Source organism: Schistocerca nitens, chromosome 6 (genome assembly GCF_023898315.1).
Source record: "Schistocerca nitens isolate TAMUIC-IGC-003100 chromosome 6, iqSchNite1.1, whole genome shotgun sequence".
In the NCBI taxonomy this organism is placed as follows: Eukaryota; Metazoa; Arthropoda; class Insecta; order Orthoptera; family Acrididae; genus Schistocerca; species Schistocerca nitens.
In genome coordinates, this window is record NC_064619.1 from 517,029,081 (window position 1) to 517,056,775 (window position 27,695).

At 41.4% G+C, this 27,695-nt stretch overlaps 1 protein-coding gene across 1 annotated transcript; it reads left to right on the top strand.

Annotated features, from left to right (window-relative positions):
- The first annotated feature begins 200 nt into the window (after positions 1–200).
- LOC126263437 (uncharacterized) lies at positions 201–27,395 on the top strand. Its single transcript, XM_049960529.1, has 4 exons — positions 201–431; positions 842–1,409; positions 3,141–3,361; positions 27,369–27,395. The coding sequence occupies exons 1-4, from the start codon at positions 279–281 to the stop codon at positions 27,393–27,395; spliced, it is 969 nt and encodes a 322-aa protein (XP_049816486.1). The 5' UTR covers positions 201–278.
- Positions 27,396–27,695: the final 300 nt, after the last annotated feature.

The following is a 27,695-nucleotide window of genomic DNA, read 5'->3' on the forward strand; positions in this document are numbered from 1 at the left end:
CCCTGGCTGCCTCTTGCCGGCGGCTTCTGGTCGCCCCCGTGACGTCACCACTGCGCACTGCTGCGCGCCTCGAAGAGCTCCGGGAGGCGCACCGGCGGCTTTCGGCAACACCGACTCAAAGGAAGGCCCGGGCGCTACGTCATCAGTCGTTAGTGACGTCACAACGGGTAGGCAAGCCACATGGCGTACGATCGTGAGTGTTAGCTGTGCAGTGCCGTTGCTTTTGTGAAACTTATTGCGTGTTTTCCACTACAGCAGTTATAGTGAGAGTTTTCACCATGGTGTACAAGTGCTGTGTTCCTCGCTGTAACGGGAATTATCCAAATGGACCTAAGGTCCATGTGTTTTCGTTTCCTAACGACGAAAACCTTCGTCGTAAGTGGATTGCCGCCATTCACAGGGATGCATTTTCACCAACCAAGTATTCCAAAGTAAGTAAATCCGATAGCGTTCCATGTTTACAGTTTTTATAGTTCTATATTCTTTATTTATACCTTTTGAAGACCTGTACGATATTGTACCCAGGCACCACTACTGGTTTTCTGTCTTCAGTCTTACGTAGTAAACGAATTTTGACCGGTCAGTTCAGCAACTAGTATTCACACTTGAATAGACGAAATCGCGTTTTCTACATTATTTTTTATTTAATCGAAGGCACGATTTATTTCACCTGCATGGAGGCAAATACTGCTTTTCAGAGTAAAGATCATACAGTTAGCTGTGTTGTGACAATTCAGGTTGTAGAAAGATTTCCATTGAAAATAATTGTACGGTGTGTATAAGCTCTAACACAATCGAATTAGTCTTCAACTTCAGTCATTATTTTCGAAATTATTTTCAGGTATGTGAACTACACTTTCCAAAAGAGAATGTTCTGAAACATACAGAGTGCTTTGACGAGACAACTGGACGGAAAATAGTGGCTCCACTCTACACACCGCGACTTAGAGCTCAATCTGTGCCATCAATATTTCCCAACTGTCCTCAATACCTGACAGTGGTACAGAATAAACGAGAAGACCCAGAGGCAAGAAGAATAAGATTGGACAACAGCGCTGTGTCTGCTGCAATATCTGAATCCTTATGTACATATAAAATGTTTGAGGAAAGGAGAAGATTCACTACATTTAGCGAACTTATGGACTGTTTGGAACTGGAAACATTTAGTGAATGTTGGACTGTGGTTAAGAAAAAGGAATGTGTGTTATTTGCTTTTATTGACACTTCAAATTTTGTGCCATTTTTATCAGTGTCCGCTTGTATAACTTGTGATTTAGAGATAAATGTTTTTAAAGAACAAACAGCCTTAAAAACTGTAGGGAGTCACATTTTTCCGAAAAAGATTCAGGATATTGGTCAAGTGAATAATATTTTGGAACTACTACTGTCCATAGGTGCCAATGTTCAAAGTACACAGGACAACATTAATATAATCTGTGATGTGTTGCAAAACGTTAGTAAACTTACAGAAGGAAAAGAGAGAAGTATAGAATTTCTAATGGAACAAGTTAGGCTGTTGCCTGTAGCCCAAGAACGCTTGAGGTATTCTCCTGAATTTATTGTTTTTTGTGCCATATTATTTTCAATTTCCCCACATGCATATAGGTTTATGAGAAAGTCTCATTACATGTCTGTGCCACATCCTCGTACACTTCAGAAGATATGTTTAAAGTTTGGTGCAAGCCCTCAGAAGGAACAGGTGGAAGATAACTTTCTTGCTTATGTTAAACAGAAGTTTAGTTATTTAAGGACAGAGGACCATGTTGTCTCATTAATGATAGATGAGATGCACATCAAACCATACTTGGACTATAAGGGAGGCAATATTTTAGGAACTGCATTCAATGGTACCACTGCAGCTAGCTCTGTATATGTTTTCATGATCCAGAGCCTTTTGTCTTCATTTAAAGAAGTTGTACATATTCTTCCTGTAAACACTCTTCAGGCATGTGATCTTTTTACATATGTCAAAAATGTTATAACAGGCTTGCACAGTATTGGTTTTAAAGTGATTTGTGTTGTGACTGATAACAATTCCATAAACAGAAAATGTATGGCATATTTCTCAACACCACCAAAAAAGAGTGTGGTTTATCCCCATCCTTCAGACCCACGTTCACCATTATTTTTTATCATTGATAGTGTGCATGTGTTGAAATGCATTCGGAACAATTGGATCAACCAGAAAGATGCCCAGCAGGTCCTCACATATCCCAATTTTGAAAACATGGACAAAACTTTGGCATTAAAAGTTGCTTCATTTTCTACTCTGAAGAAACTCCATGCCTTGGAAAGTAAAACAATCATTAAGTACTCCTATGGCTTGTGTATGAAATCTCTCTGTCCATCAAATTTTGAAAGGCAGAATGTAAAATATGCATTAAATGTTTTCAATCCATATGTTGTACAGGGGCTTCTCACTTTAGGTGAGGAACACAACCTTTATGAATATCAGAGTACTGCAGATTTTATTACTTTAATTGAAAACTGGTGGTCAGTGGTGAATGTACAAACAAAATACAAAGGTGAACGTTTGAAAAATTCACTTAAGCATCCACTGACTGTGACAGGAGATGAGGATAATTTCTTGTTTCTGAATAAGTTTTTGAACTGGCTAGATGTTTGGGACCAGATGGGGTTAAAGTACAACTGCCTTACACGAGACACCCACTGGGCACTATCAAACACCACTCATGGTCTAATTGAAATGGCCAAGTACTGTATTAATGAACTTGGCTTCAAGTACTTTTTGCCAGGTAAAATACAGACAGATGCTCTTGAGGCAAGGTTTGGCAATTACAGAACATATGCAGGTTCACAATACTTAGTATCACTGAGACAAGTCTTTGAAACTGAATGTAAGATAAGACTTCAACACCTCCTTCCATTGCAGTCCAGTTTCTTTGGGAATATAACTGTTTCTCTTACAGATACTGATGAACATAATCTCCCTACATTTCCAGTTGATCTGGAAACCACTACTGGATCATCGATATCTACTGTTAGTGACACAATTCACATTGAATATTCACCTACAGATGTGAAGGAGGTGGAGAAACTGCTTCCTCTTCTTACATATTTATCTGGATATTGTACTCGGATTGCTCTAAAGAGACTTAAGTGTGAATTTTGTGCTTCAGTCATGGTTTTGGACAGGGGAGCATTGCCTGAAAACAGTGCTTGTAATACTTTAATAGCAGCTATGGACAGGGGAGGCCTGCTGTACCCACACTTGGATATGGTGAATGCTGTCATGTACAACTACATAACAGTACAGAAGCTAATTGAAAGTAGCAGGGAGACAGCATTCCTGAGACACGGCAATCAGAGAGAACTTGTAATTAATTTGACAACTAGCAGGGTAAACACATTAGGTTTCTTCCTACCACACTTCACTTGTAAAAAAGGACACTGTAAAGATAGAGTACTAAGTGAGCTGTTACTTGTTTCTACAAATATTCTCCTCAATGATTATGTGAAAAAATTTAATGAATGTAGTAGTGCTAAAAAGAAGAGGAAAGTACAGACATTAAGTTAAGAAATATATGGGCAGTTCCATAATTACGGGTGTTTCATGTACACACCTTAAAATCAGGAAAAATAATGTAATGAAAAATATTTATTGAATTTAATATTGAAAACTTTTAAGGCTTACATTATATTTCATGTTAGAAATGTTGATACTGGAATTGTTTTATTGTTCTCCTGGTTATCAATCAAAAAATTAGTGTTACAGGTGTTACCAAAAGTAGACCTGGCCCCTGTTATGAGTTAGGGAATTCTCTAATTTCTACATACTTGATGAAACTTTTCTTCTTGTAAAACAACCGTTAAGAGGTATTCCCCCAAATTTTATTTTGAAACATAAATTTTTATTTTTTTGGACATCGTAACTCAGTGTACACATATAAATATATATATTTTTTTGCTGTTACGGGTGTTACGTTAAATGCTACGGGTGTTACATAGATGCATCAGATTTGATTCTTGGAGGAATAAATCTACCTATTACAATTGCATAACAAGGAAATTGGTATTGTAGTCTATTTGGAATAGAAGTATGTACTTAAGAAAACATATTTGAAGGATAAAGCTATTTATTACACAAAAAATTCTGTTACAGTTTTATAGTACAACTAGGCCAAGATATCCTTACTTACCTAACATTTACCTCATTTTGTAGGCCTAATAATTTTATGACAAAAATGCTTTCTTATTATTGATAGGTTTAAAAACTTCATTTAATAATCTTTTTCAGCAACATCCAACTCAAAATTGAACTCATAGTACAAATGGTAACCTTGTTGTTTGATTTCTGGTGTTGTTACCTAAGATGGTACTTGACTGAATTTCACAAAACAAACATCAGTTTCATCTAGTTTAAAAAGTGTTTTACTTTTTCCTACTGACTTCAGCAACAGTATTTTCACAACCTCCTCTTCATCAACCTCACTCTGGCTGATTCCCAAGTAACGGTATTGAATTTTGGATAGGGTTGGCTTCTTTTTGTCACTTGGAATGTCGACCAAGACAAATAACCCAAATTTTAAATCAGACTTTTCAATTTTATTAGTTAGGCTTAACTCACAAGCACTTCCAATATTGTCTTGTGATTCAGATAGTGAAACAGTCTCCTGATCAGAATCATCAGAACTGCACACTTCATAGAAGTTTATGCATCTTTTTGCATGTAATGTTTTAATTTGGCCTCCTCAGTAATAAATACTGACACCCTTGTCATTAATGACTCTCCTGTTTTTGAAACCAGCAAATCAGTTGTGTTATAAGGCTGAAAGTGATGGCAGCCCTGGATTTTGAGGAATTGCTTGTAAATTTTTCCACCTTTCATCCAAAATAGGAATGTTGTGCTCCACTGTTATCTTACCAACCCATAGTGCCTTACTTTTAGAAAAATTCTTCAGAGTGTAGTCATAAAAGTCAATTGAGTTGTTAATAATAACTTTCCTAGATCTAACAACTTTCCTAGATCTAACAGCTGGCTCCTTTACCATGTGAACTGCCAAAAAAATTCCACTCAACTGTCAATCCAAAATCTCTCTCAAAATAACATAGATTGGACAAAGTATATTTATTTTTGAACTCTTTTAACTTTAGGAAACGCTTTTTTAATCTCTGTTATAACAGTTTTAAGAAAAGTCCACATACAATATATTCTGTGTCTAAGGTCGTTACTGATGACTGCATAGGATCTGACTTCATGGTTTGCAAACCAAATCCAGAAAGTGCAAATAGTTACTTGTGAATCCGCCCAGTGTGCACTCTGTACCTCATCTTGTGAAATTAAAGCATAATTCTCTGCAAAGTCCATTTGAAGAGAGGGATTAGAAATCCTGATAATGTAGGCCTATTAATGTATAAACATAACACTGTGCAGAGAGATAAAAGTAAAAGACATTGTTAAACATAGGCTCTTATGAATGACTAGAATTTGCCTCAATAAGCAGTTTACCGGGCCTATATAAAATTTAAAACTTGGGTTCGCAATATTGTTGTTCTTGGAAAAGTTAGAATGGAAAACACAAACTATATGTAATCTAAAGAATTTTGGGCTTAATTAACTTTTAGGAGAATGTCAGTTGAGTCATGTTAATGCCCTAATTAACTTTTATAATTTAGGTGTAGTGCTTAAACAAATGTATGCAGAGGAATAAAAATTTTAGTTTTCATGCTTAAAACTGTTTTCATATGTAATAAACATAGTTAAAAAAACTTTTTTCATTCATAATAATACCCTTTGGTTATAATTTAAATATAGGGCCTAGGCCTACTAAAGATGAAGGTGGCATTAAACCTTCCAATTCAAGTTACGGGTGTTACGCATGTGTTAAGTAACACCCGAAACAAAAATTAGTAACACCGGTAACAGCTATAAGAGTGTTAAATAAGATTTCAAAATGCCACGTAATGATATGATATTGAAAAAAACATGTGCATAACCTCACTTTTACAGAAAGGTATTGTACAGAACAAATTTACTAGATTAGAAATTAAACTTTTGTATCTTTTTTGTTATGGGTGTTACAAGCTGCATATATATTATAAAACTAACAAAATAAAGAAATCCAATTAGCTTACCTCAACAAAAAGAATTATTATGAGCTATAACAATGTTGACTTCAATATTTTTTTGCAACAATAGAACAATCAGCCATAGATAACACAACTAATACTCATCTCGAAATAGCATAAAACATACCTCTCTGTGGTGCCATAGAGTAGTGCACTTTAAACACTTAGTGACGGTAGAAATTTCATTTTTTCATAGTCATGATTATTTTGCAATGAACAAATGTACTTTTAACTTGGCATTTTTAAGGTTATATTTGTAATATTGTCATTTTAATTTTTTTTGTCTCTAAGTCTCTTTAACATGGAATGACCCATATGAATGTAATTGTAATTGTGTTATTATTATTAAAACAAAAGGAAATTGCATTAACTTTTTTTTCTAAACTCTTACCACTCAGGACACTGAAAATGTCCTACATGGATAGAATATTATGTTAAATATTGGTAAAAGAGTGGTAGGTCAAAATATGAAATTTATTTGAAGTACTAGGACCAACAAATTTCTGCTTCTGTTTTACAGTAATCATTATGGTCCTCCCTGATAAGAAAATGAAATTTATGCTGTACAACACCATAAGTTTTCAACCCATAGTGTTCAAGTGACTTACACAAGCAGTACAGTATGTAATTCATTAAATCCCTTGTCAAAGCATATATTGCCATGCTTAAATTTCATTAGTCCAACACCAACAGAGCTGTTGCTGTTGATACATTATTAATACATTTTATAAGAAAGTTAGTGTACACTGTGTTGCTTCTGCAACACACTATGGTCACAATTTGGCTCTTCTGAAGGTTTTTTGGTTGATCTATGGTATTTGGAGCTTTGGAAGTTAATGAAATGAAATTTCTTGTCTCTGTACACATTGCAGCAGAAGGAAGTAAGAAAGACACTAAGATATGTATTTTATTTCTTAAAATTGTGTTTGCTTATAAAGTTTCTTCATTACACTGCAAGATGTGAAATTTTAATTTTTATTGTGTACATTCCGAAGTGTTACCACACAAGATTGTTTTCTTTTCCATTACATTCATAATGGTAGTGTTTTTTTTCCTCTTAACAAGAAAACATGACACTTGAGTTGGTAAGTGAGCAACACATCTTGTATCGAGTGACTTGTGCAACCGGTGAAATCCATAATTCATCACACTTCTTAGCAAAGCATATACTGCTGTACTTGAATGTCGGTTAATTTTTAATTTGTTGCACAGTCAGTGTATATTCTACAGTCCTTTTATCACTGAGGGATCTGAAAATGTGTTATGTTACATGCATAGCGGGTTTCGTAGCTAGTCTTTCTTATTAGTGAAAGAGTTGTATGTAAAAAAATTTAAATGTGTACAAAGTGTTAGCACCTGGGACTATCTATATTATACTCATAATGGTGATGTCTCCCTGACACAGGAAAATGTGAAACTATTGGCAGCAGTTGACTGACACACATTGTTCTGAGAGATTTCTGCAATCAATTAATTGTGCATTACACTTCTTAACAAATAGTGTACTCCTGAACTTAAATTTCCATGTGTTTTAAGGATTGACATACAAAAACAACTTCATGGTCCAGCACCAACAGAATTCATGCTCCTTTACCTTATTTGTAAATCTGAGGAAGTTACGTTTGTACTGGGTTGCTTTTACAAGAAACTGTGAACATATTGGTGCTCTTCTTTAGGTATCTTGGTTGACTATCGGGTGAGGAGCACTGAATGTTAATGAAATATCTTGCGATTGTACACGCTGGGGGAGGGGGTGGGGGACAGAAGAAGAGGCAAGAGAGAGATACTTGTTTTATCAAATAAAATTTTTTACCCTATAAACTTTCTCCTTTCAGTTGCAAGAGGGGAATATTTATCTTTCCTAATGTGTGTGTTTAAAAAAAGTTTAAGTTCAGCCGTATTTTCGATGTATGAAGCTATTTTGTTTCCTGTTTAGAATTCCTTTCGTTGAAAACGACTGTAATCTAATGACTGGCAACAGTTGGACTTTTACACATGTAAATTAGTTCACATTTTCAGTGACGATGTCAGACGAAAATAAATAAATAAATAAAAGAAACGAATTCATTATAAGGGGTTGGGTTCAGTTTTGATAACAAAATGGATTAAGTAAATATAGTTACTTGAATGTAAAACTTCCGAAGCTTGCAATGGGGCAAAGCATCTTCTCACATTGATCTACGTTTGTTTCGACAGGATTCAGTAATACAGAACTATGATCTTCATTTGCAGCTTTACGATAGTAAGAAAATCTTTCATCTAAATAAAACTGCAGAATCCAAAACAATACCAAACATTTTGTCCAAAAATAAGAGATTTATAGTGATAAGCGCGCCCAGGCGTTTCTGCCTGCAACAGACCTGGCGTTCGCCGTGCCTACCTGGCGTGACGTCACGAACAAGCGCCGAGGCCTTCCTTTGAGTCGGTGTTGCTTTCGGCCGCAATCGGCAGCCTCAATGACGTCTTCGGCAGCGGCCTCGCGGGCTGCATAGCCACCTACTGTATAGAGATACTCCTCGACGTCTTCCGTTTCGCGTGGCTCGGTCTAGGAGGACTATTCTTCTTCAGTGTGCTGCACATCGTATTGATCTTCGCCATTGCCTTCTGTGGGAACAGCCTACAATCCGCTGTGAGTTATCAGCTCATTACACTGCTGGCCATTGAAGTCGCAACGCGAAGCAGTATGACAAACAATGTTATTTTTCTCATTCATATACAGTAGAGTAAGAATACATACTTAAATTTGTGGGCGATTTGGGGGTCTCCAGTGTGCCAAATTTAGTATACTGAGTGTCTAAATCTGGCAGCAACAATAGCTCGGTCTCGGCTGGGTATCGGGTTGATTTTGGAGAGCAGATACATTTACGTCTGGAGTGGGTCGTTTCCGTCTTCATACTCTTTCACAAAACCATGTCAGCACTGTTGCATACTCGAAGCAACAAGGTGCAATGAGGAAACAGTCGAAGACAGTCTCGGTCGCAACGAGATTTCGAAATCATGCTTGATAGACTGGTTGATACACGATTCAAATGGTTCAAATGGCGCTGAGCACTATGGGACCTAACATCGGAGGTCATCAGTCCCCTAGAACTTAGAACTACTTAAACCTAACTAACCTAAGGACATCACACACATCCAAACCCGAGGCAGGATTCGAACCCTCGACCGTAGCGGTCACGCGGTTCCAGACCGAAGTGCCTAGAACCGCTCGGCCACTCCGACAGGCGATACACGATTTCTATTTGTCCTAACGTAGTTCTGCCTTTGTTATTTCAAGCTACTAGTTGCTTTATTTTATTAGGAACTATTGGAAACCCGGCTGTGTTGCGATGCCACTCAAAAGGAGGAAGTGTTTGTGTTTAAATAATATTTATGGTGGTGCTTTTCGAATGTACAAGACTTTTTCTTGGTTTTCCCGTTTGGTGCATACGCCAATATATCGGAACCTTGGCTGATGTGGAAGCATGCCACATACAGCTGTCCAGATGGGAAGCATGGATTAGCCAAATTCTGTCCACACATTTCTAGCGGTTGTTCCTGGCTTTGTTATTGGTCATTAAAAATGCGAGGTGCACCTGAAACAGCAAACATTTGTACTTAAGTGCCCTATATATCGGAAATATTGGGATGCATGCCAATAGTACATCTGTCCTGCCAATTTTCCATTGAAATCTGTGTCTTTGATGATACTGTTCATCACTTTTACACTAAAAGCATGGTTAACTGCAAAGTCGTAGCAGATTTATGTTTCAGAGAAAAATGAAAGGCAAGCCAGTACCCAATGCTAAAACATGTACTGATATGCCTGCAAATCAAGTGAATGCAACAACTCAGTTGCATAACTGACAAATTCGTCCTGATTCATTAGAGCATCAGTGGACCGATACGTTATTGCTTCATCTTTTATTTCGTTTTGATTGCTGAAATTGGTGGCATTAACATCAACGTTTTTCATTACATATATTGCTTTTCCACTGACCCACTTATAAGTCTTACAATTCTGTGCGGTACTTGAGAAAACTTTGGGAATTAATTCGTCTGATGTTTCTGGGATTTCATAGGAAGTGTCTGTCTATTTGATACATTATCTTGAATCATCGATTGCCATTTTGGCATTCGCAGTATCCAACGATTATTTTGCTAAACGTTTTGCAACACGTCGTAGTTGGAAACATATATTTGTCTTGAAAATTATTTTCTGTACGTATCGCCACAAAAATGATCATTTGATATGCCTATTCAATTTATCAGTAGCTGTTGAATGCGGTGAAACTCGATAAAGGAGAGAAGGATAAGGGAAAATTTTACGTAAGGAATTCGGATGTTCAAAATAATGCATCAGAAGTTACGAAGGAAGAGACATTCTGAGATAAATCAGCAAAGGAAATGCGATAACCTACAAATCTTTTACTATGGTGTAATAGAAAGAGTTAGTATTTTGGTCAGCTAATACTGTACGGCAGTAAAACCTGAACAACATGTTGGCATTTAATCACCATCGAAAGCATCCTACGATGCTAACTGGCTGGATGTAGAAGAAGTACCTTTTGTTTTTAAGTCTGATCACTTACAATATATAATACTTTCTATATTTTTCGTTCACAAACAATACATTCATTCCTACATACGTGGAACCACTCTCAGTTTCATTTGATTTTTTTTCTGCATTATTTCATAATGAAAGCCTGTTTCTCTTCTTTGCGATCGTATTTTCAGATACCTTTCAACAATATAGCAAATACTGCTCACTGGACGCTTATTTTTGCGTTATAGTTACTTACTTCATCTCATTACAGCCAAGCCATTACATACAGACGTTCGTGATTCAACTCATAGACAGCGAGCTTATCAGACATGTAAAACGGACATGTGACACCTGAAACGAAAATCTAGCACCCAGTCATTTTTATGAGAATTTATTGGGAGAGCACAATGTCCTCTCATCTACATACGGCATTAAAAGTTTTAAGTACTGTTTGTGCATTGCAAATACACAAATACAAGCTGTCAAATAGCAAAAAGTTATAATGAGTATATTTCAGCCTCCACACATTACTTCCTGATGAAAGTTTACGAATGTGAAACATATTGGAGAACAAGGAGGTATTCTTATTATTAAGTATTGCTTTGAATTTCCACTGAAGACGGTGGTCAATAGGTAGTCTGTGACAGGTATGTAAAAATATTGGTATCTTACTAATAAACTATTTCTCCTTCTTTGTAACAGACGCTGTAGGGAATTTCTGTCGCTACAGATATAACTCTTTTTGCCTAAGGAAGTTTCCTGTCACAATATATAGCAGACGCAGCATGTCACAAGAAGGAAAAAAAAAATGTAGAATCACTGATGTGCGAAAATATTGGTTTGCTCCCAGTTTTAATTAAAACATTTTCAGCTGTGAGATTGTCGGTCAATAAAGACATGTCGGCACTATTGTTATTTTTTAACGAGAGGACAATGGAAAGAACAGTAGTTAGATCGTAGGCTCCTATATAACTGAGTGTCCGTTTTAAGGGGACCTGGACATCATGAGGGCCCAAAAAATGGATTTTCTTATTTAATAAAATTCTTTTGTACTTCTTCATTATAAAAAAAAGCTTTATTTATAGTACTTTGTCATTTTTGGTTTTAAATGCCTTTCTAAAGCTGATGCATCACGTGGATGCCTAGCTATCACACTAATGTCAAACACAAAACCTTGTCTATAATGTCTCGTTATTTAATTTTGACGCGGCTGTTTCCATAGCAGCTTATTTGTGTAATACCCTTGAATAAAATATCGACTGTACTACGAACAGACATTTATTGCGATCGATCTTCCTATCGATAAAAGTAGATTATTTAAGTTTACTTCACTTGGCTTCGTCTCGTAAACTTGCTGTTATGACTGCTTATTTCAACCATTTTACATCGTAAAGAGCCAAAAACGAGGAAATATAACAGCGGTTATCAATTTTACGGTAATCATCACAAGCCTGCTGTTGGAAACCGTAAAAAAATGAAGAAATTGTTACGCTGCAGCGAAGTGAGTTTAGGTCTAAAAGTTTATCAGGAAGTGCTTCAAAACGCAACATCTTACCGAAAATGAACAAGATGTTAGTGTTGTAAACAGTGAAAATAAAGGTTCCATTTTAATTAGTGAGTGAAAGCTTTCAGAATTGCTATTATCTGTTGTTAAATGTAATCACCGCAATAGTGAAATATCCCTTACTTTTATGAGGACATGAATAAGAGGAGAGGGCTATCCAGAAAAACTGCGGAAGAAGAAAAAATGGTTCAAATGGCTCTGAGCACTATGGGACTTAACATCTATGGTCATCAGTCCCCTAGAACTTAGAACTACTTAAACCTAACTAACCTAAGGACATCACACAACACCCAGCCATCACGAGGCAGAGAAAATCCCTGACCCCGCCGGGAATCGAACCCGGGAACCCGGACGTGGGAAGCGAGAACGCTACCGCACGACCACGAGATGCGGGCTGCGGAAGAAGGTCTACTGCATAAAGTAACTAAGTTTACAATGACATCTAGTATAACATGGACAAAATATAGTGAAGTGAATATTCGTCTTTCTTACAACCTGAGGTGTCCTGGAAAAGGGAGAAAGCAGTCGAAATATTTTGTGTTATGGTTGATCTCCCACCTTCACCTGTCAAATTTGAGAGATATTATGAAGTTTTCATAATGACCTAACATAAGTCAGTGGTATTGTTGCTGCATTGGACGGTATTTGACAAAAGAGAGGCCATACATTGCTGAATAGAGTTGTCACAGTTGTCAATGTAGACACAAGCAAGGTGATGGACTATGAATGTGTGACAAAACAGAGCCAAGGTTGGGCCAATAAGGAAATGAACACAAATGTGCAAAAGCTTTGAAGATTTCAGTGGTGGTGTGGAAAGCTATGGGGCAGTTTCTATTTTGAATTGGTCAGTTGCTAGAATGGTGTGCGATACATTCACTACCTCGGTGATGGTAACACTAAAAGCTTCAGAAGTGTCGTGGGTGCTAAACCGTTTGGTGAAATTGAAATTAAAAAAAGTCGAATGTGTAGGATCTGTGCTTAAGAGAATGGGACAAGACTTATGAAGTTCTGCAAGGACATGACAGAAAACGAAAACTCTCTAATGGCAAAGCAATTGGTGGGCAAGGCAGACTCACCAAATAAGAAATAGAAAACCTCACACGATATTATGTTCTATCCACCAGAAGAAACAGCGAAAATGTCAATGAAATTATCATCCACACCCTGTTACAGAAACTGTTATGGTAGAACTAAATCCATTATATACAGACCTTCCAGATTCTAAACTCTTGGAAAAATGTTAACGTGCCGAAACAAAACTTCAATATTAGTATCTGAGAATGACTGTCACAAACTCTTTATACTCGTATTCGCATGTCAGCTTTCCAGATTGGTGTGCCATATTATGTTCTAATGACGGAATAATAAGCAGATGAAAACCCATGAGAACACTAGGCATCAAAGCTGGGGACAACATGAAAAGTGGGCTGCTATGAGTACTGGCAATGTATCACTGAAGCTGAAAAAGCTACTGAAAGCATAACAAAGGCGGACAGAATAACAAAGATAAGAAATTTACTAAAGAAGACAAAAATGATACTCAGAATCAAGAAGATTATGGAGCTACAATGTTTTGACTAGTTCTCATTGAGAGGAAAATGACATGCAAATCTTTAGTTCCAGTTTCCGGTAATCAACGTTTTTGCATACTTCGGTTTCATTATCTCATCCAGTATCAAAGATATGAAAAAAAACTTAGCGTGAATAGTAATATAATGCTTACCTACACAATGAACCACATTATTCAGCAATGTATTAAATATTTGAAGCTGGCCCATGTTATACGTTCTTAAATCACTGGGAGAAAAAAATTCACTTATAAAAATGTATATAAATGCACAGGACAACAAATTGATTAATACTCCTACTTTACTGTTTCAACTAGTTAATAATTTAAAAACTAAAATTTGTTGTGACCTTTTATTTTGAATATTTTGCTAATATGACCTACCTGAAGTAAAACTTACATTTAATTCAGTATGTAAGATAAAAATCAGTATTCATTCTACTATTTATTTCGCAGTTTTTAAATTTCTTCACACAAAGGAGATAATAATATGCTTATTACTTGGTTAAAGTTTCCTTCTATTGTTTATTAGGGTTTTTGACTTATTAAATTTCCAAACACTAGTAAAAATTAAAGGCCTGGACGTGCAAGTCCCTTAACATAGAGTTTTACCGAGACTGTTCGTTCAACTAACGTTAAACCACTTTCCAGGAACATAGAGTCATCCAAGACGTCCAGCGCATCAGAATCAGCCAGACAGACTCAGAGAGCAAGAAACAGGTATGTGATAACTGGCTGAAGAGTTTAGCAGCATTATTAGCATAATGTTAGCAGGTATACGGAGACTCGAAGCACGCTACTTCTTGTTATAACAATGCCTATGAAATTGTTTGTCGTTTTGTGAACACTGTGATGAGTTTTTAACATGACTGGTGACTTCTGTCCCGAGTTCAAAAGTATTCAAAAATGGCTCTGAGCACTATGGGACTCAACTGCTGAGGTCATTAGTCCCCTAGAACTTAGAACTAGTTAAACCTAACTAACCTAAGGACATCACAAACATCCATGCCCGAGGCAGGATTCGAACCTGCGACCGTAGCGGTCTTGCGGTTCCAGACTGCAGCGCCTTTAACCGCACGGCCACTTCGGCCGGCTCAAAAGTATTACTTAACTGTAATGATGCGTGAGATGATGCAGACAGATTGTAACTTATCTTTCTTTGTTATAGAGCAGAACGTAGCTCTATAATTACTTTTGTGTAATGTTGTGGTTTAGTTATATTTTCAGCTTTTTGGCTGTCGACTTCGAAGTGGAGGCAAATTGTAATTTTTTGATTGATGGGAAGGAGTACAACATACAGGTGGAAATACGATACGCGTCATCATCACATAAATTCCGTGGTGTTGGGATCCGATGAAGCTAAACAACAACCATCTTCATGATCCCGAATGTCTTCAAGGCGTTACCGAGATATGCACCACCTATGAACGTCGCTTACCTAAGTTCTGCACAACCATGACTTGGTGCCTGGAACGTGCCAAACTTGCCATTCGACGTACTTTGATTCAATATGGCAAGGAAGTAGCTGCGTGGCACCGGCACACTACCGACTATTAACTACGCCGTTCTGTGCGGCCTGGACATCGAGCCGCCCACCCGTGATACGGGAATGCAGCAGGGTTCAGATACAAATTGTAACGTTGACACGCCGTGGACTGCAGGGGGAAATAGAGCAGACTCGACGTCAAGATTAGGAGGAACAAGAACATCCCACCACGCATCAAATCACCTCCGATAGGAAACACCGCCGACGACGATTCACACCTGTCGCGTCCAGGAAGTCCCTCGCCAGGCCATAATTGTCAATGCCTTTGTAGACCACTACCGCACAACGTACCAGGAGGAGACTACACTACTGGCCATTAAATTTGTTACACCACGAAGATGACGTGCTACAGACGCGAAATTTAACATACAGGAAGAAGATGCTGTGATATGCACATGATTAGCTTTTCAGAGCATTCACACAAGGTTGGTGCCGGTGGCGACACCTAAAACGTGCTGACATGAGCAAAGTTTCCAACCGATTTCTCATGCACAAACAGCAGTTGACCAGCGTTGCCTGGTGAAACATTGTTGTCATGCCTCGGGTAAGGAGGAGAAAAGGTACCATCACGTTTCCGACTTTAATAAAGGTCGAATTGTAGCCTATCGCGATTGCGGTTTATCGTATCGCGACATTGCTGCTCTCGTTGGTCGAGATCCAATGACTGTTAGCAGAATATGGAATCGGTGGGTTCAGGAGGGTAATACGGAACGCCGTGTTGGATCCCAACGGCCTCGTATCACTAGCAGTCGAGATGACAGGCATCTTATCCGCATGGCTGTAACGGATCGTGCAGCCACGTCTCGATCCCTGAGTCAACAGACTGGGACGTTTGCAAGACAACAACCATCTGCACGAACAGTTCGACGACGTTTGCAGCAGCATGGACTATCGGCTCGAAGACCACGGCTGCGGTTGCCCTTGACGCTGCATGACAGTTAGGAGCGCCTGCGATGGTGTACTCAACGACGAACCTGGGTGCACGAACGGCAAAACGTCGTTTTTTCGGATGAATCCAGGTTCTGTTTACAGCATCATGATGGTCGCATCCGTGTTTGGCGACATCGCGGTGAACGTACATTGGAAGCGTGTATTCGTCATCACCATACTGGCGTATTACACGGCGTGATGGCATGGGGTGCCATTGGTTACGCGTCTCGGTCACCTCTTGTTCGCATTGACGGCACTTTGAACAGTGGATGTTACATTTCAGTTGTATTACGACCCGTGCCTCTACCCTTCATTCGATCCCTGCGAAACCATACATTTCAGCAGGATAATGCACGACCGCATGTTTCAGGTCTTGTACGGGTCTTTCTGGATACAGAAAATGTGCGACTGCTGCCTTGGCCAGCACATTCTCGAAATCTCTCACCAATTGAAAAGTCTGGTCAATGGTGGCCGAGCAACTGGCTAGTCACAGTACGCCAGTCACACTCTTGAAGAACTGTAGTATCGTGTTGAAGCTGCATGGGCAGCTGTACCTGTACACGCCATCCAAGCTCTGTTTGACTCAATGCCAGGCGTATCAAGGCCGTTATTACGGCCAGAGGTGGTTGTTCTGGGTACTGATTTCTCAGGATCTATGCACCAAAATTGCGTGAAAATGTAATCACATGTCATTTCTGGTATTTGTCCAATGACCACACGTTTATCATCTGCATTGCTTCTTGGTGTAGCAATTTTAATGGCCAGTAGTGAACTAACAACCGTGCTGAGGATTTCGTGTTACCACACCAAGTCGAATACTCGCCGGCGCCGAGGAAGACGAGCTGATGGAGCCGGTTACGTGCGAAGAAGTTCACAATGCCATCAACAAAGGTGATCTGAATAAGTCACCTGGCGTCGACGGTTTGCCGATAGAATTTTATCGCACTTTCCTTGCGCTAATGGCGTCACGGTGGACGACAATGTTTCATGAACTGTTGAGATGGGGGACGCCGTGCGACTGTCCTTTGCCACGGGAATTGTTATACCCAAACACAAACCGACACTGAGAGTGTCGACAGCACATTACCGTCCCCTAACTCTGCTTAACGCAGACTACATAAATTTTGCACAGCTCCTCTATTCCCTAGAACAGACAACTCCGGGTGGCTCAGTTAATGTACAAACGGCCACAAGAGAATGTCGTGATTTAGCTGCACTGGCAGCGGCTTGCACACTCAGCGCCGCGGTGGTTGCCATTGGTTTTGACAGCACATTCGATGAGGTGAGGCAACGTTTTCTGTTCTCAGTCATGAACCAAATGGGCCTTCCACCTGCCTTTCTCGATGTTATCCGGCACCTGCACGGCAGCGCTGACTCGCTGATTCAGATCAACGGTCGTGTTGCGGAGCCAATGACGATCCGGGGTTGCGAAGTTGCCCACTTTCGACACTACTCTATCCCATAAACCTGGAGCCACTCATCGGGAGTCTGACGAGCCACCTTTCTCGTCTCACTTTGCGACAGCATAGTTTTCGGTATCGTGCACATGCGGACGACCTCTTTCTCTTGGTCCGCTCACGGAATGAAACACAAATGATTCTGATTTCAGATCAACATACGGAGCTGCTGCGAGTAATAACATGAATGTGGATAAATCCACAGCGATGGCCCCTGGAAGCGGCATCTCATGCGACGACTTATCACCTCTCTATTGTTTACAGAAACTAAGATACCTTGGTATCCACCGTGCGCCGCTCCGCCGCCATCAATCTTCGGTCTACTCTCCAAATTATCCGCACGGCGATGCGACAAAATCTCCTCCGCCGACTCGATTCTTTAGAACGTGTCGAAAACCTCAGTAAACATGTGGCGTCCGGAATGGTCCACATCGCACGGGTCCTCCCGGAGCCATCAGCTATTGGACGTAGCCTCCAGGCTGCGTTCGGATACTTTCTTATGGCCGGTACGCTCTTTAAGGTCCGTTACGAAACGCTCACCATCACCCCGCGAGTGGTAGGCCTCGGCCTTGTCAATGTGCGACTCCGAGCGGCGTCCTTGTACATGTACACCACGCACAAACAATGGAACGAAGGGGGGGGGGGGGGGGGGAACCTCCATTACGCGCAGCTTGCTGGAAATTCTTATGCCTGCGACCATAACGCCACCAGTACCAGCAGGACACATCAGGCACCATCTGACGCACATTTCTGATTTCATCGTCGACTTCAGTTATGCTCACACTCCCTTACCGAGCACGCGTCTTCCTCGACCTAATGGTTTTTACACCCCACTGCTTCGTTACATATCCAGCAACAACATCGAACTCAGACATCCATCGACGCGGTGGCTCACAGTTTGGCGTCATATCCGCCAGTGTTTCCTTCCCTCCAACGTCCGGGCAACATGGTACAACTTCGCATGTGGAAAATTTGCCACAAATCAACGTCTTCACCCCATCGGACTAACGGGCTCTCGCTTTGTTCAATTTGCCACCTCATGGATGACGATGCCCACCACCTGACTTGTGCCGCCACCAGTGACGTCTGGAAACTTGGTCGACAGTTCGTTGCCTGTTACCACCGCGTTCCGCCGGACTCGATTGACCTATGTACTTTTATCCATCCTGAGGATACTTATTTCCCCGCCACCAAAAATAATGGGATTGCATGGGTCAAGAGGTGGACGATCACTTACATGTATAATGATGGCGACAAATGTGTTTCGTAACGGCTGTAGTCGCCAAGTTAATCGTCATCAGAATAACACAGGCACCGCAATAGCGTATTTATCTTCCGATACCGGGCATACGACCTTCAAGCACAACGCCTGATCTGTACGGGAATACACATAATGGATGTGCGAGTACAGATCTTAGACGTATAGTTGACGACTTATTGAAGTTTGGGTCTGGCCGTGAGTCGTGCAGGGATAGTCAAATGGTAAGGCCACCGCTCGCAATAGGCGGGAAATCCGGGTTCGAGTTGTGGTCCGGCACAAATTTTCATTGTCGTCATTCCATTCTACAGCCGATGTAGTCATTATTCGCAATGGCGAATTCATCTGATGTGTTTCGTAATGGCTGTGGTCCCCAAGAGCATCGTCATCAGAATAACACAGGCACTGCAATATCGCCACAACGAAGTGTTCAGATTAAAAAGGGTGTAAGACAGGGATGTAGTCTTTCGCTCGTACTCCCCAATCTGTGCATTGGACGAAAGTAATGAGAAGTAGCAGAAACGAGAACAGCGAGAAACTTAACATCAGTATCGATGGTCACGAAGTAAATGAAGGAATGCTGCTACCTAGGCAGTCAAACAACCGTTGAAGGACGGAGCAAGGCCGACATCAAAAGCAGACTAGCAACGGGGGATTCCTGGCCAAGTATCAAACATAGACTTTAATTGGAGGAAGAAATTTCTGAGAATGTACACCTGGACTACAGCATAGTATGGTAGTGAGAGTTGGACTGTGGGAAAACCGGAATAGAACGGAAGCGAAGCATTTGAGATGTGGTACTACAGACGAATGTTGAAAATTAGCTGGACTGATAAGGTAAGGAATCAGGAGGTTCTGCGCAGAATCGGAGAGGAATATGTGGCAAATACTGATAAGGAGACCGGGCAGGGTGATAGGACATCTGTTAAGACATGAGGGAATGACTTCCAAGGTAATAAAGGGAGCTGTAGAGAACAAAAATTGTAGAGGAAGACGGAGATTCAAATGGTTCAAATGGCTCTGAGCACTATGGGACTTAACTGCTGAGGTCATCAGTCCCCTAGAACTTAAAATCCATTCGAACCTGCGACCGTAGCAGTCACGCGGTACCAGACTGTAGCGCCTAGAACCGCTCGGCCACCACGGCCGGCTGAAGACGGAGATCGCAATACATCCTGCAAATAACTGAGGACGTACGTAGTAGGTGCTACTCTGGGATGAAGAGGTTGGCACAGGAGAGGAATTCGTGACAGGCCGCATCAAATCAGTCAGAAGACTGATGGTCCAAAAAATAAATAAATAAATACCCTTCGATTACCTGTCACCATAACTGCAGAAGTAGACCCCGATCTGCACAAGGCTACTGCAACAGAAAACATCACTAGTCGAAATTGATCAATCCAAAATCATTTATTCCTAGATAGTTTGACGTGTGTTACGATTTCCTTCATTTTGAAACCATCTCTCTGGTTTCTATACTTCGTTGAGGGTTGCTTCTACTAATCTAAAGCGGTATGGATACGGGAACCAGCGTTGTAAATGCCTCTGAATTCAGTTAACAAGATGAAACCACATTTCAGGTAGAAGCTTTCTCTATTTGTTCATTAAACGTATAATACAGTACATAACGGCCCCTTAGTATTAATTGACTGTCCTGTAGTGTATATAATCCTAGCATTAGGATTATCGGACCACAATTGGAGACTTCTCAGAGGGCAGAAGTCTTATAGCGAGATTTTGTCGGCTCTGAAAGTGGCTTTAAGCTTACCGAAAATTAATGTTGTAGCTTTGATTTGTTTACAGTTCACATAAATAATCTCGTAGGTAACGTCGAAAGATCGAAGAAGCTGCTCACGGGTAACACTGGATAATTTTAGCGGAATGCTGGAAGACCATCAGACCTGCAGCTTAATACAGTGACTAACAGTTGACTCTCAACCTTAAGAAAATGTATGAAATGACGGAAATGGCCAATACTGTTTGTTCAGGTGACTGGCGTTCAGTCATAGAAACAGTTGTCTTGCCAAATGTCCAGCTACATATTTTATGAAGTACGTAAAGAAGAACACCGCCACAGAAATACTTATAGATAAAGCTGATACCAGGCAAAACAGCCAGTTCTTGTGCACTGCTCTTCATTCTGAGCTTCTTGCCAGGTTTGATTGTTAGAGGAGATAGAAGGGCAACAGAGACACCCAGCTGTTCATGTAACCCCTGTTGCAGAGGCTACAACACAGGTGTTGTACACCATTCTTCGGTATCTCCATAGAAAGCTACATCACTAGATGTACCAAGAGCTGGCATGCAAACATCCCTATGTTTTTTTATCGAGTTCTAATGCTTTTTACGTATGTTAAGTTCCCACTGGCTGCAGACGACGTAATGCATCAAATGCGTGCGCCTCCGCATGCTATTTAATCAGTTGCAGAGTAATCAGTAGCACCAATTACCGTTGTGAACACGCTCAGATGTTCACCACGCCACCAGCTCCAGCCAAATGGGTACACACCAAGCTAGAGTATTTCTGATCTTTTGTACATGTTATGTAAAGGCTGTCTACCCATTAGGGTATGGTACACATTAGGATAACGAGCACTTTCAGATCTTACAATGCTCTTCATCTAAAGATGGCCGATCAAAAGTGCGGAAACAGGTCGTTTCAATAAATGATATATTCTGCGATCTCGACTGTTTTAATAATTGATCTTGAAGAACAGATCCTGTTACCTACCTATCATGTTGGTTAAAATTGCATTTCAAGAATAGTCTATCACTATATTACCTCATCCAGCTTACATATCATGAAATAAATACAAAAATAAAAACAGAGAAGTCAGAGCTCATGTGGAGATGTAAAATACACCTCCTCCCACGCGATTCGAAAATGAACATGAATGACAGACAGATATTAGGTTCCTCCCCACGGAAAATAGCCGTTGGCCTGAAAAATTACCTGTTCATGATACTGATGTGGGTGAGCCAACTGTATAAATTGTTAGTTCACCTAAACAGGTCATTACAAAGATTTGAATATGCTAAATCTATTATTAGTAAATTGTCGTCGTGTGTGTAGTAAGATCCCAGAGTTACTCTCCGAAATAAACACTAGTAATGCCAATTTTGTATTAGTAGCTGAAAGCTGGTTGAAGCTAGACATAGATAGTAGTGAAACTTTGAACTCGAACTGGACAATGTTTAGAAAGGATGAGCAGTTGAGATCGATACTGGGTCGGACTGTGAAATAGTCTGGATAAAGCTGTCAATCAGACAAGGTATGACGATTGTATTCGGATATTTTTATAGACCACCAGCATCCGAAGCAAACTTAGAACTACTTAAACCTACCTAACCTAAGTACATCAAACACATCCATGCCCGAGGCAGGATTCGAACATGCGACCGTAGTGGTCGCGTGGTTCCAGACTGAAGCGCCTATAACCGCTTGGCCACACCGGCCGGCAGAACGTTTCAGGGAAAGTCTTGAGTATATAGGAAATAAATATCGAAATTATCCATTAGTTATAGGTGGAGACTTTAATCTGGCGATTATTGACTGGGAAAATTACACGTTTATCACAGGGGGCAGAAGCAAGGACTCGTGTGAAGTTATTCTAGGAGCGCTCTCAAGATACAACCTTGAGCAAATTGGTTAGAAAACCAACTCGAGATGAGAATATATTAGATATGTTGACGACAAACAGATCTGATCTTTTTGAGGAAGTTAATCTAGAAGAAGGCATTAGCGACCATAATGTCGTTGTGGTTTCTATGTCAGTGGAAATTGCAAAAGAACCAAAGAGACAGTGTGGAGTTTTCTTGTTTGGGAAAGCAAACAAAAGTGTCGTTAATGAATATATTCATAGTCAGCTCCAGGCCTTCACTGCGGAACAAAAAGATATTGAACATCTTTGGTCGGAATTTAAAAGTACTGTCCACAACGTGCTAGAGGAATATGTGCCTACCAAAAATACAGGGGAGGGAAAGGATCTACCTTGATTCAACAAACATATTAGGAAGTTGCTGAGAAAGCAGAGAATTTTGCACAGTTGTCTTAAACGTAGTCACTGCCCCGCTGACAAACAGAAATTATGCGAAATTAAATTAGGTGTCAAAAGGTTAATGAGAGATTCTTTCAACGAATTTCAAAGCAAAATTTTATCTGCAGATTCTAAAAATAACCCCAAAAAGTTTCGGTCCTACGTAAAATGTATGAACGCTACAAATAATTCAATACCTTCTCCTGCTGACTGTACGGGTAATGTAACGGATGATGATAAACAGAAGGCAGAAATTCTAAACCTAGCTTTCAAAAAATTGTTAACGGTAGAGGACTGCAGCACCATTCCCCCTTTAATTGTCTAACAAACCCAAGGATGGCTGACATAGTGTCTAATAAATGTAACTCCATCTTTTGGCTCGAGTATGGGACTACGGCTGTTCAATGTTCAATAAAACAATACCACTCACCATTATTTAGATTTATTTCTAGGCAACCAGTTTCGACGTTACACTACTTCATATTCAGGCCTGCTTAAATCCAGTAACTTTCGTGTAGAGTCGCTGATGGGTTGTCCATCGAGCACACATGCCCGTATTAATTGTTACTAGACCAGTTAAAAGTGCTGCTGTATTTTGTAACACGAAAGTTACTGGATTGAAGCAGGCCTGAAGATGACGTAGTGTAACGTCGAAACTGCTTCCCTAGAAATAAACCTAAATAATTGCGATTAGTATTGTTTTATTGGAAATAGTGTTTAGTGTATCTGGAATTAAAACAGTTAAGACGGTATCCCCGTAAGATTTTACGTTGACTGTGCTAAAAATATAGCACCATTCCTATCCATCATGTATCAGAGATCATTGGAACAGCGAGAAGTTCCACACGACTGGAAGAAGTCCCAGGTCCTAGCAATCTACAATAAGGATAGAAAATCGGATGCACATAATTACCGACCAATTTCACTAACATCGATTTGTTCTAGAGTCATGGAACATACACCCCTGGAAATGGAAAAAAGAACACATTGACACCGGTGTGTCAGACCCACCATACTTGCTCCGGACACTGCGAGAGGGCTGTACAAGCAATGATCACACGCACGGCACAGCGGACACACCAGGAACCGCGGTGTTGGCCGTCGAATGGCGCTAGCTGCGCAGCATTTGTGCACCGCCGCCGTCAGTGTCAGCCAGTTTGCCGTGGCATACGGAGCTCCATCGCAGTCTTTAACACCGGTAGCATGCCGCGACAGCGTGGACGTGAACCGTATGTGCAGTTGACGGACTTTGAGCGAGGGCGTATAGTGGGCATGCGGGAGGCCGGGTGGACGTACCGCCGAATTGCTCAACACGTGGGGCGTGAGGTCTCCACAGTACATCGATGTTGTCGCCAGTGGTCGGCGGAAGGTGCACGTGCCCGTCGACCTGGGACCGGACCGCAGCGACGCACGGATGCACGCCAAGACCGTAGGATCCTACGCAGTGCCGTAGGGTTCCGCACCGCCACTTCCCAGCAAATTAGGGACACTGTTGCTCCTGGGGTATCGGCGAGGACCATTCGCAACCGTCTCCATGAAGCTGGGCTACGGTCCCGCACACCGTTAGGCCGTCTTCCGCTCACGCCCCAACATCGTGCAGCCCGCCTCCAGTGGTGTCGCGACAGGCGTGAATGGAGGGACGAATGGAGACGTGTCGTCTTCAGCGATGAGAGTCGCTTCTGCCTTGGTGCCAATGATGGTCGTATGCGTGTTTGGCGCCGTGCAGGTGAGCGCCACAATCAGGACTGCATACGACCGAGGCACACAGGGCCAACACCCGGCATCATGGTGTGGGGAGCGATCTCCTACACTGGCCGTACACCACTGGTGATCGTCGAGGGGACACTGAATAGTGCACGGTACATCCAAACCGTCATCGAACCCATCGTTCTACCATTCCTAGACCGGCAAGGGAACTTGCTGTTCCAACAGGACAATGCACGTCCGCATGTATCCCGTGCCACCCAACGTGCTCTAGAAGGTGTAAGTCAACTACCCTGGCCAGCAAGATCTCCGGATCTGTCCCCCATTGAGCATGTTTGGGACTGGATGAAGCGTCGTCTCACGCGGTCTGCACGTCCAGCACGAACGCTGGTCCAACTGAGGCGCCAGGTGGAAATGGCATGGCTAGCTGTTCCACAGGACTACATCCAGCATCTCTACGATCGTCTCCATGGGAGAATAGCAGCCTGCATTGCTGCGAAAGGTGGATATACACTGTACTAGTGCCGACATTGTGCATGCTCTGTTGCCTGTGTCTATGTGCCTGTGGTTCTGTCAGTGTGATCATGTGATGTATCTGACGCCAGGAATGTGTCAATAAAGTTTCCCCTTCCTGGGACAATGAATTCACGGTGTTCTTATTTCAATTTCCAGGAGTGTATTTTGTATTCTGACATAATGACCTTTCTAGACTCTGAGAAGCTTATCTGCAGAAACTAACACGGTTTTAGGAAACAACGGTCATGCAAGACACAGCTGGCCCTCTTTGTGCATGATATACAACAGGCTCTAGATACCGGCTCGCAGGTTGATGCCATACTCCTCGACTTTCGCAAGGCGTTCGACTCAGTTCCGCACTGTCGCTTGCTCCAAAAAGTGGGCGCTTACCGTCTATCCGATGGCGTATGCGGATGGATAGAAAGTTTTCTAACAGGCAGAGAGCAGTATGTCGTCCCGAATGGGGAGACTTCAACAGAAACAAGCGAATCAACAGGTGTGCTCCTGGGCAGCGTAATAGGTCCACTGCTTTTTACGATTTACATTAACGATGTGGTTGACGGTATTGACAGCGGCATTAGACTGTTTGCCGATGATGCTGTATTCTACAGGAAAGTCGTATCACACGAAAGTTGTGAACAAATCAATGAGGATTTGCAGAAAATAAATGCATGGTGTAATGACTGGCAGTTATCTCTCAATATTAGTAACGTACTGCGTATAGCAAAGGGAACTCCCCAGTCATGTACGAGTACAAAGTAAATGTCCAGTGTTTGGAAGCGGTACCATCCGTTAAGTATCTGGGTTTGATTATTCGAAATGATTTCAAATGGAATGACCCGATTACACAAGTAACGGGTAGGGCGAACTCTAGATTGCTGTTTATTGGTAGAATCATGAAGCGATGTAGACCTTCAACAAAGGAAATTGTTTACAATACTTTAGTTCGCCCAGTCTTAGAGTATTGTTCGTCTGTATTGGACCCTTAGCAGTTGGGACTAATTCAAGAAATTGAGAAGATCCAAAGAAGAACGGCAAGATTTGTGACTGGTACATTTAGCCATCGCGACAGCGTTACATATCTCATAAAAACTTTGAAGTGGGACACACTTGCAGATAGACGATGCGCTAAACGGATTGGGCTGCTCACTAAATTCCAAAATCCGGTCTTCGCCGAGGATGTGGAGCATATATTATTACCACCAACTTTCAAATCGCATAGTGATCACCATTCAGAGATAAGGGAAATTAGAGCTCGTACTGAGGCGTTCGGACAGACGTTTTTCCCTCGCACGGTCCCCTCTGAACAGAGGGGCGGGGGGGGGGGGGGGGGGGGAATATGACTTTGGCGCGAATAGTGCCATCCGGCACACGCCGCTTGGTGGCTAGCGGAGTATATATGTAGATGTAGAGAGAGAGAGAGAGAGAGAGAACGAAAATGTGTGAATTGCTAAAGGACCAAACTGCTGAGGCCATCGGTCCCTAGACTTACGCAGTATTTGAACTAACTTATGCTGAGAACAAAACACACACCCATGCCCGAGGGAGGACTGAGGACTCGAACCTCCGGCGGGAGGGGCTGCGCAATCCGTGACATGGCGTCTCTAGCCGTGGAGCCACTCGGCGCGTCAGCGAGAGTGGGAGGGGAGGGGGCCATAGAGAATCACGTATGTGCGATTTACTCTCCCCTTATATTATGCAAGCTTGCCTGACGGGTAGTAGGCATATGTGTAGTAGTATATGCTTATCTTTGAATCAAGGCTGCACGGAAAGATTGTTTGAACTAATAATTCAGACTAGATATCACCGAAAAAAGTCGCTTTACCTGCAGCGAAGACCATGAAGCCTACGAAAATCGTCTCAAATTAATTTCTTTCAAGTGATAATTAACACTGGTATTCTAATAGAGTGATTCGAGAAATGCTTTAACCGTTATGATGTCCGCCTGCTAGATGCAAAACGAGATACGACACTTGCAAAATATTTTACTGTACAATACTGTATTGCTGCTGTCAGAAGAAAGTGATCGAAAACAAATTGAAAAATACGGATGGGAGCAAAAGAGACAACGGCAGTCACAATCGATAGATGAGTGTTCGTATAAACGAAGAGAGTAATTCATTATCCAGAACTTATACTTGATTACTTAATAGCTTTTGATTAATCTCTTTCAGGCGAGCAGGCAATTCAATCAGCAGTGAGTATTGATCGCGTCACTTTACTGCATTGTGGTCAAGTCATCGATAGCGTTAATCTGCCCAGTGAAGCGGACCGTTGCACTGAACTCTCAGTTCACACGGAACACTTGGTGTATCACGATGCGTTTCAGCAACGTACCAGGCTCTATCAGCGCGAAACTGGAAGCTGACTTGCCTTTCGTAGGAAGGAAGCTTGGCATATGGACAGGAAGACACCCTGCTCACCACGAGACGTTCGTCAACTGCTCGGCGTCTTACTTCACCATCTGCAAAGTACTATGCACGTTTCCATTTCGGGAGGAG

Bases quoted from the DNA above. Each gene is read 5' to 3' on its own strand.
- LOC126263437 (XM_049960529.1), top strand. From the start codon at position 279: ATGGTGTACAAGTGCTGTGTTCCTCGCTGTAACGGGAATTATCCAAAT. The intron at 432-841 runs GTAAGTAAATCC...AATTATTTTCAG, and splicing joins CACCAACCAAGTATTCCAAA to GTATGTGAACTACACTTTCC. The intron at 1,410-3,140 runs GTACACAGGACA...TTTGTGCTTCAG, and splicing joins CATAGGTGCCAATGTTCAAA to TCATGGTTTTGGACAGGGGA.